This window comes from Pezoporus wallicus, unplaced genomic scaffold, assembly GCF_028554395.1.
Source record: "Pezoporus wallicus isolate ANWC-B61680 ecotype Strahan unplaced genomic scaffold, APGP_CSIRO_Pwel_v1 contig_11630, whole genome shotgun sequence".
Taxonomy (NCBI): Eukaryota; Metazoa; Chordata; class Aves; order Psittaciformes; family Psittacidae; genus Pezoporus; species Pezoporus wallicus.
Window position 1 is genome coordinate 1 of NW_026637718.1, and position 10,350 is coordinate 10,350.

General features: G+C 61.8%; 1 protein-coding gene across 1 annotated transcript; it reads left to right on the plus strand.

The window, feature by feature from the left end:
- Positions 1 to 7,186: 7,186 nt before the first annotated feature.
- LOC130598188 (pecanex-like protein 3) lies at positions 7,187 to 9,800 on the plus strand (the record flags this gene model as incomplete). Its single annotated transcript, XM_057407390.1, has 2 exons — positions 7,187 to 7,243; positions 9,526 to 9,800. Coding segments are annotated over exons 1-2 (314 nt in total), but the record flags the coding sequence as incomplete, so codon positions are not given.
- Positions 9,801 to 10,350: the final 550 nt, after the last annotated feature.

Here is a 10,350-nt window from a genome sequence, read left to right on the forward strand (position 1 = left end):
GGGGTGATGGGGCAATGGGGGTGATGGGGCTGATGGAACGATGGGGGTGATGGGGCGATGATGGGGTTGTGGGGGTGATGGAACGATGGGGTGATGGAACAATGGTGGAGATGGGGGCGATGGAACGATGGGGGTGATGGAACGATGGGGGTGATGGGGGTGATGGTGATGGAATGATGGGGGCAATGGGGCAATGGGGGTGATGGGGTAATGAGGGTGATGGGGTGATGGGGCAAAGGGGGTGATGGGGCTGATGGGGGCGATGGAACGATGGGGGTGATGGGGGCAATGGAGGTGATGGGGGCAATGGGGGAATAGGGGTGAGGGGACCGCTGGGGGCAATGGGGGGTGATGGGGCAGGGGGTGATGGGTGTGATGGGGCAAGGGAGGTGATGGGAATGATAGGGCAATGGGGGAATGGGGATGATGGGGGCAATGGGGGTGATGGGGGCAATGGGGGTAACAGAGGTGAAGGGGGCAATGGGGGTGATGGGAGTGATGGGGACATGGGGGTGATGGGGTAGTTGGGGCAATGGGGACAAGGGGGTCATCACTGCCCAGCCTCGAGCTCTGCGGTGAACAGGGGGCACTGGGGACACTGGGGAGGGGCTGGATTGGCCCCATCCCCACTCAGTGTCCCATAGCCAGTGGGTCAGGGCCAGGCTGGGATGTCCCTGCCCCTGTGTCTGCCCCTATGGGTGCCCCAATCCCTATGGGTGCCCGTATGGGAGCCCCTACCCCTGTGGTTACCCCCATCCCTATGGTTACCCCCATCCCTATGGTTACCCCATCCCTATGGGTACCCCCATCCCTATGGGTACCCCCATCCCTATGGTTACCCCCATCCCTATGGTTGTCCCTATCCCTATGGGTACCCCCATCCCGATGGTTGCCTTCATCCATATGGGTGCCCCCATCCCTATGGGTACCCCCATCCCTATGGTTACCCCCATCCCTATGGGTACCCCCATCCCTATGGTTGCCTTCATCCATATGGGTGCCTCCATCCCTATGGTTACCCCATCCCTATGGGTACCCCTATGCCTCCCTCCCCCTTACCCCCCCCGTTCCCCCCCCTCCCCAGGCACATACTGCCAGCAGCGGGAGGTGGAGGCCATCACGGAGGGGGTGGACGAGGACCGGGGCTGCTGCTGCTGCGAACCGGGGCACCCCCCTCACGCTCTGAGCTTCAACGCGTGCGCTGGGGCAGCGCTGCCTGGCCTGGGAGGTGACGGCCGCCCGCTACGTGCTCGAGGGCTACAGCATCAGCGACAACAGCGCCCGCGCCATGCTGCAGGGCTTCGACCTGCGCCGCGTCCTGCTCAGCTACTATGTGAAGGTACCGGGGGGGACAGAGGGGGTGCGGGAGAAAGGGGTCTGCAGGGGGGAATGGGGTTGGGGGAGAAAGGGGTCTGCAGGGGGGAAGGGGGTTGGGGGAGAAAGGGGTTGGGGGGAGAAAGGGGTCTGCAGTGGGGAAGGGGTTGGGGAGAAAGGGGTTGGGGGGAGAAAGGGGTCTGCAGTGGGAAAGGGGTTGGGGGGGAGAGAGGGGTTGGGGGGAGAAAAGGGTCTGCAGGGGGGAAGGGGTTGGGGGGGGGAGAGAGGGGTTGGGGGGAGAAAGGGGTCTGCAGTGGGGAAGGGGTTGGGGGAGAAAGGGGTTGGGGGAGATAGGGGTCTGCAGTGGGGAATGGGGTTTGTGTGAGGAGAAGGGATCTGCACAAGGAAAAGGGATTTGCACCCAAAGGGATTTGTGTCCAAAGGGATTTGCACCAAGAAAAAGGGATTCAGATAAGGAGAAGGGATTTGCACCCAAAGGGATTTGCACCAGGAAATGGGGATTTAGATAAGGAGAAGGAATTTGCACAAGGAAAAGGGATTTGCATCCAGAGGGATTTGCACCAGGAAAAGGGGATTCCGATAAGGAAAAGGGATTTGCATCCAAAGGGATTTGCATCCAAAGGGATTTGCACCAGGAAAAGGGGTTTCAGATACAGAGAAGGGATTTGCACAAGGAAAAGGGATTTGCACCCAAAGGGATTTACACAAGGAAAAGGGATTTGCACCCAAAGGGATTTGCACAAGGAAAACGGGATTTAGATAAGGAGAACGGATTTGCACAAGGAAAAGGGATTTGCATCCAAAGGGATTTGCACCAGGAAAAGGGGTTTCAGATACGGAGAAGGGATTTGCACAAGGAGAAGGGATTTGCATCCAAAGGGATTTACACAAGGAGAAGGGATTTACACAAGGAGAAGGGATTTGCACAAGGAGAAGGGATTTGCACAAGGAGAAGGGATTTGCGTCCTTGCAGTTTCCCCATAGGAAAGGGGCTTCACACAAGGGGCTCGGCATGGGAGGAAGCGCCTTTATCCCATGGGAATTGGGGTTCACCCCAGAAGGCCCCATGCTTGGGGGGGGGGGGGGGGTGTCTCAGCACCAGGTCCATGGGGAAAGGGGCTTTTAACCCCCCCCCCATCCCATCCCACCCCAGAGCATCATCTACTACGTGACGCGCTCGCCCCAGCTGGAGCAGTGGCTCTCGCACGAGGGGGTGCGCGAGGGCCTGCGCCCCCTCACGGCCCCCGGCTACGCCGACCCCGACCCCACGTTCAGCCCCAACGTGGACGAGGACTTCGACCCCCGGCTTGGGGGGCTCAGCCTGCCCGCCTTCAGGGAGGCCTTCCTGGGCTGGATCCAGCACTGCGCTGCCTGCAGGGAGCCGGTGGGGATGGGGGGGTGTGGGGTGGGGTGTGGGGTATGGGGTGTGGGGTGGGGTATGGGGTGTGAGGTATGGAGTAGGGGTTATGGGGTGTGGGGTGTGGGGTGTGGGGATATGGGGTGTGGTGTATGGGGTGTGGGGTATGGGTTATGGGGTGGGGGGTGTGGGGTGGGGTATGGGGTGTGGGGTATGGGGTAGGGGGTGTGGGGTATGGGGTGTGGGGTATGGGTTATGGGGTGGGGGGTGTGGGGTATGGGGTGTGAGGTATGGGTTATGGGTGGGGGGGGTGGGGTGTGTGGTGGGGGTATGGGGTGTGGGGTATGGGGTAGGGGGTGTGGGGTATGGGGTGTGGGGTATGGGGTGTGGGGTATGGGGTAGGGGGTGTGGGGTGTGCGGTGGGGGTGTGGGGATATGGGGTGTGGTGTATGGGGTGTGGGGTATGGGTTATGGGGTGGGGGGTGTGGGGGTATGGGGTGTGAGGTATGGGTTATGGGTGGGGGTGGGGTGGGGTGTGTGGTGGGGGTATGGGGTGTGGGGTATGGGTTATGGGGTGGGGTGGGTGGGGTATGGGATGGGGTGGGGTGTGGGGTATGGGATGTGGGGTATTGGGTGTGGGATATGGGGTATGGGGATATGGGGCATGGGATATGGGGTATGGGGTATGGGGATACGGGGTATAGGATACAGGGTATGGGGTATGGGATATGGGGTATGGGATATGGGGATGTGGGGGGATATGGGGTATGGGATATGGGGTATGGGATATGGGGCATGCGGTATGGGGCATGAGGCATGGGATATGGGGTATAGGGGGATATGCGGTGTGGGGTAGGGGATATGGGGTATGGGGATATGGGGTATGGGATATGAGGATGTGGGGCATGGGACATGGGGATGTGGGGCATGGGATATGGGATATGGGATGGGGGACATGGGGGGACATGGGGACACCCCGTGACCCCCCCATCCCTCCCGCCCCCCCCAGCCCGTGGACAAGGAGTGGGACTCGCCCCTCGTCACCCTCTGCTTCGGGCTCTGCGTGCTGGGGCGCCGGGCGCTGGGCTCGGGCTCACACAGTGGGTCTGCCAGGTGGGACCCACGGCGGGGGGGGGCAGCATTCAGAGGGGTTCTATGGGGAGGGGGGCAGCATTCAGAGGGGTTCTATGGGGGGGGACCCCAGCATTCAGAGGGGTTCTATGGGGGGGGGCAGCATTCAGAGGGGTTCTATGGGGGGGTGACTCCAGCATTCAGTGGGGTTCTATGGGGGGGACTCCAGCATTCAGAGGGGTTCTATGGGGAGGGGGGCAGCATTCAGAGGGGTTCTATGGGGAGGGGGCAGCATTCAGAGGGGTTCTATGGGGAGGGACCCCAGCATTCAGAGGGGTTCTATGGGGAGGGGGCAGCATTCAGAGGGGTTCTATGGGGGGGGGACTCCAGCATTCAGAGGGGTTCTATGGGGGGGGCAGCATTCAGAGGGGTTCTATGGGGAGGGGGCAGCATTCAGAGGGGTTCTATGGGGGGGGGACCCCAGCATTCAGAGGGGTTCTATGGGGAGGGGGCAGCATTCAGAGGGGTTCTAGAGGGGTTCTATGGGGGGGGGCAGCATTCAGAGGGGTTCTATGGGGAGGGGGCAGCATTCAGAGGGGTTCTATGGGGGGGGCAGCATTCAGAGGGGTTCTATGGGGGGGGGACCCCAGCATTCAGAGGGGTTCTATGGGGGGGGGCAGCATTCAGAGTGGTTCTATGGGGGGGACCCCAGCATTCAGTGGGGTTCTATGGGGGGGGGACTCCAGCATTCAGAGGGGTTCTATGGGGGGGACCCCAGCATTCAGAGGGGTTCTATGGGGGGGGGACTCCAGCATTCAGAGGGGTTCTATGGGGAGGGACCCCAGCATTCAGTGGGGTTCTATGGGGGGGGGACTCCAGCATTCAGAGGGGTTCTATGGGGGGGACCCCAGCATTCAGAGGGGTTCTATGGGGGTAACCCCAGCATTCAGAGGGGTTCTATGGGGGGGGGACCCCAGCATTCAGAGGGGTTCTATGGGGGGGGACTCCAGCTTTCAGAAGGGTTCTATGGGGGGGACCCCAGCATTCAGAGGGGTTCTATGGGGGGGACACTCCAGCATTCAGTGGGGTTCTATGGGGGGGGGGACCCCAGCATTCAGTGGGGTTCTATGGGGGGGGGACCCCAACATTCAGCAGTGGGGCCAGGTCCTATGTGGGTGGTGTTGCCAAATGCCATCGGGGCATCCATCAGGTACCCAAACCCCCGGAGGCACTCAGATGTATGGGGTCGGGGGGGGGGAAACACCCCCTTTAACCCCCCCGTTTCCCCCCCCCAGCCTGGAGCCGTTCCTGTCCGGGCTCCACGCGCTCTTTAGGGGTGATTTCCACATCTCGTCCCCACGGGACGTGTGGGTCCTCGCCGACGTGGAGCTGCTGCACCGCGTGCTGGGCCCCGGCGTGCGCATGGCGCTCAAGCTGCACCAGGTGATGGGGTTGTGGGGGGGGGACGGGACATGGGGCATTGGGGTGGCCTTAAAGGGGGATATGGGGGGGGGGGACATGGGGAACCCCTTAAAGGGGGATATGGGGGGGCACATTGGGAACCCCTTAAAGGGGGACACGGGGGGGCACATTGGGAACCCCTTAAAGGGGGATATGGGGGGACACATTGGGACCCCCTTAAAGGGGGACATGGGGGAGACATTGGGAACCCCTTAAAGCTGGGGCTGGAGGGGGCACATTGGGAACCCCTTAAAGGTGGACATGGGGGGACATGGGGTGGGCACATTGGGACCCCCTTAAAGCTGCCAATGGGGGGGGACATGGGGGCATGGGGGGGGCACATTGGGAACCCCTTAAAGGAGGACATGGGGGGGCACATTGGGAACCCCTTAAAGGAGGACTTGGGGGGGTGCATAAGGGTGGCCTAAAAGTGGGACATGGGGGGGGAGACATGGGGAACCCCTTAAAGGGGGATATGGGGGGGGGACATTGGGAACCCCTTAAAGCTGGGGCTGGGGGGGGGCACATTGGGAACCCCTTAAAGGGGGATATGGGGGGACACATTGGGACCCCCTTAAAGCTGCCAATGGGGGGGAACATGGGGGGGGCACATTGGGAACCCCTTAAAGCTGGGGCTGGGGGGGGGCACATTGGGAACCCCTTAAAGGGGATATGGGGGGACACATTGGGACCCCTTAAAGCTGCCAATGGGGGGGAACATGGGGAGGGCACATTGGGAACCCCTTAAAGCTGGGGCTGGGGGGGGGCACATTGGGAACCCCTTAAAGGGAGACATGGGGGGGACACTGGGAACCCCTTAAAGGGGGACATGGGGGGGACATGGGGGGCACATTGGGAACCCCTTAAAGGGGGACACGGGGGGGGACATTGGGAACCCCTTAAAGCTGGGGCTGGGGGGGGCACATTGGGAACCCCTTAAAGGGGGACACGGGGGGTTCATGGGGTGGGCACATTGGGACCCCCTTAAAGCTGCCAATGGGGGGGGACATGGGGGGGGCACATTGGGAACCCCTTAAAGGTGGGGCTGGGACATGGAGGGAGAAACATTGGGGACCCCTTTGGATCCATCCCTGGGTCTGGGCACCCATTGAGGACCCCTTTGGATCCACCCCTGACTCTGACCCATGGAGGGGACCCATTGGGGACCCCTTTGGAGCCACCCCTGGGTCTGGGCACCCATTGGGGACCCCATTGGATCCATCCATGGGTCTGACCCATGTGGAGCACCCATTGGGGACCCCTTTGGATCCACCCGTGGGGAGCACCCATTGAGGACCCCTTTGGATCCACCCATGGGGAGCACCCATTGAGGACCCCTTTGGATCCACCCATGGGGAGCACCCATTGAGGACCCCTCTGGATCCACCCCTGGCTCTGCCCCATGGGGAGCACCCATTGAAGACCCCATTGGATCCCGATGTGGGTCAGTGACACCCCCATGTCCCCCCCCTTTCCCCCCCCCAGGAACACTTCAGGTGCCCCGAGGAGCTCGCCGAGGCCGGGGCCCTGTACGCGGCGCTGGCGGCGCTCGACGCCTCGGTGGTGATCTCGCACGAGGGGGACCCCGCGTGGCGCGCGGCCCTGCTGGCCGAAGCCCCCGCGCTGCTCGCGCTGCGCCGCGGCCCCGACGCCGCCAACGCCAACGCCGCCAACGCAAACAACACTGCCAACGCCAACAACGCCAACAACGCTGCCAACGCCAACAACGCTGCCAACACCGCCAACGCCAACAACGCCAACACCGCTGCCAACGGCGCCAACGCCGCCAACGCCAACACCGCTGCCAACGGCGCCAACGCCAACAACGCCAACAACGCTGCCAACGCCAACAACGCCAACACCGCTGCCAACGGCGCCAACACCAACACCGCTGCCAACGCCAACAACGCTGCCAACGGCGCCAACGCCACCAACGCCAACACCGCTGCCAACGGCGCCGTCGATGACTACAAGGTGGTGATGCTGAACAGGAGGCACCTGGGCTTCCGCCTCGTCAAGGTGGGGCCCGCGCCACACATGGGGACGCAGAGGGATCCGTGGGGACACAGAGGGAACATAGGGATCCATAGAGATCCACAGGGATCCATAGAGATACACAGGGATCCATAGAGACACAGAGGGGTCCATAGGGACACATAGGGAACATAGGGATCCATAGAGATCCACAGGGATACATAGAGATACACAGGGCTCCATAGAGACACAGAGGGGTCCATAGGGACACAGAGGGGTCCATGGGGGCCCATAGGGACACACTGGGATCCATAGGGACACATAGGAATCTGTAGGGATCCATAGCGACACATAGAGATCCATAGGGACACACTGGGATCCACAGGGATCCATAGGGATACATAGAGATCCATAGGGACACACCGGGACCCATAGGGACACATAGGGATCCATAGAGACACACCAGGACCCATAGGGATCCATAGGGACACATAGGGACACACTGGGACCCATAGGGACCCCATAGGGACACACAGGGAGCCATAGGGATCCATAGGAACACACCGGGACCCATAGGGGGACACAGGGAGCCATAGGGATCCATAGGGACACACTGGGACCCATAGGGACCCCAGAGGGACACACAGGGAGCCATAGGGATCCATAGGGACACACAGGGACCCATAGGGACACACTGGGACCCATAGGGACACACAGGGAGCCATAGGGACCCACAGGGACCCCTTAGGACTTACAGGGACCCCCCCCCCCCCAGTGACCTCCCCAGGATCCCTCAGTGATCCCCTTGTGACCCTCAGGGACACCCACTGCCCCCCCCAGTGCTCCTAGTTCCCCCCCCCACCCCAGTGCCTCCATTGCCCCATAGTGCCCCACAGCCCCCCCAGTGCCCCCCAGTGCCCCCAGTACCCGCAGTGCTCTCTAGGGCTCCCAGTACCGCAGTTGCCTCCATTGCCCCCAGTGTCCCCCAGTGCCTGAAGTGCCCCCCATTGCCCCCAAATGCTCCCATTGCCCCCAAATACTCCCATTGCCCCCAATGGCTCCATTGCCCCATTGCCCCCAATGGCTCCCATTGCCCCATTGTTCCCAATGGCTCCCATTGCCCCATTGTTCCCATTGCCCCCCATTGCCCCCTCGTCGCAGGTGAACCGGGAGTGCGTGCGGGGTCTGTGGGCCGGGCAGCAGCAGGAGTTGGTGTTCCTGCAGCCCCCCCATTGCCCCCAATGGCTCCCATTGCCCCATTGTTCCCAATGGCTCCCATTGCCCCATTGTTCCCAATGGCTCCCATTGCCCCCAATGGCTCCCATTGCCCCATTGTTCCCATTGCTCCCAATGGCTCCCATTGCCCCATTGCCCCCAATGGCCCCATTGTTCCCATTTTGCCCCATTGTTCCCATTGCCCCCCATTGCCCCCTCGTCGCAGGTGAACCGGGAGTGCGTGCGGGGTCTGTGGGCCGGGCAGCAGCAGGAGTTGGTGTTCCTGCAGTCCCCCCATTGCCCCCAATGGCTCCCATTGCCCCATTGTTCCCAATGGCTCCCATTGCCCCATTGTTCCCAATGGCTCCCATTGCCCCCAATGGCTCCCATTGCCCCATTGTTCCCATTGCTCCCAATGGCTCCCATTGCCCCATTGCCCCCAATGGCTCCCATTGCCCCATTGTTCCCAATGGCTCCCATTGCCCCATTGTTCCCATTGCCCCATTGCCCCCTCGTCGCAGGTGAACCGGGAGTGCGTGCGGGGTCTGTGGGCCGGGCAGCAGCAGGAGTTGGTGTTCCTGCAGCCCCCCCATTGCCCCCAATGGCTCCCATTGCCCCATTGTTCCCAATGGCTCCCATTGCCCCCAATGGCTCCCATTGCCCCATTGTTCCCAATGGCTCCCATTGCCCCATTGCCCCCAATGGCTCCCATTCCCCCATTGTTCCCAATGGCTCCCATTGCCCCATTGTTCCCAATGGCGCCCATTGCCCCATGGTTCCCAATGGCGCCCATTGCCCCATTGCCCCCAATGGCTCCCATTCCCCCATTGTTCCCAATGGCTCCCATTGCCCCATTGTTCCCAAATGCCCCATTGCCCCATTGTTCCCAATGGCTCCCATTGCCCCATTGTTCCCATTGCCCCCCATTGCCCCCTCGTCGCAGGTGAACCGGGAGTGCGTGCGGGGTCTGTGGGCCGGGCAGCAGCAGGAGTTGGTGTTCCTGCAGCCCCCCCCATTGCCCCCAATGGCTCCCATTGCCCCATTGTTCCCATTGCCCCCAATGGCTCCCATTGCCCCATTGTTCCCATTGCCCCATTGCCCCCTCGTCGCAGGTGAACCGGGAGTGCGTGCGGGGTCTGTGGGCCGGGCAGCAGCAGGAGTTGGTGTTCCTGCGGAACCGGAACCCGGAGCGCGGCTCCATCCAGAACGCGCGGCAGTCGCTGCGGAACATCATCAACTCCGCGTGCGACCAACCCCTGGGCTGCCCCATCTACGTCTCCCCCCTGACCACGTCCTTCGCGGGCGCCCACCCCCAGCTGCGAGCCCTTAGGGGGGAACCGCTCAGCCCCACGGCCATCGCCCACTGCCTGGCGCGCGCCTGGGCCCGGTGAGTGCGGCCCTATGGGGCAGAGTCATCCCATAGCGTGTGTGTGTGTGTGACCCTATGGGGCAGAGTCATCCCATAGCGTGTGTGTGTGTGTGTGACCCTATGGGGCAGAGTCATCCCATAGCGTGTGTGTGTGTGCGTGATCCTATGGGGCAGAGTCATCCCATAGCGTGTGTGTGTGTGTGTGTGTGTGGGCATGTTTTGTGTGTGCACGCGCGTGTGTGTGTGTGTGTGTGTGTGTGTGTGTGTGCGTACCTGGGTCTGTACTGTGGCGTAGTGTGTGTGTGTGTGTGTGTGACCCGTGTGTGTATGGGGCAGAGTCATCCCATAGTGTGTGTGTGTGTGTGTGTGACCCATAGTGTGTGTGTGTATGGGGCAGAGTCATCCCATAGCGTGTGTGTGTGGGGCAGAGTCATCCCATAGCGTGTGTGTGTGTGTGTGACCCTATGGGGCAGAGTCATCCCATAGTGTGTGTGTGTGTGACCCTATGTGGTGCAGAGTCATCCCATGCGTGCGTGTGTGTGTGTGTGTGTGTGTGTGTGTGTGTGTG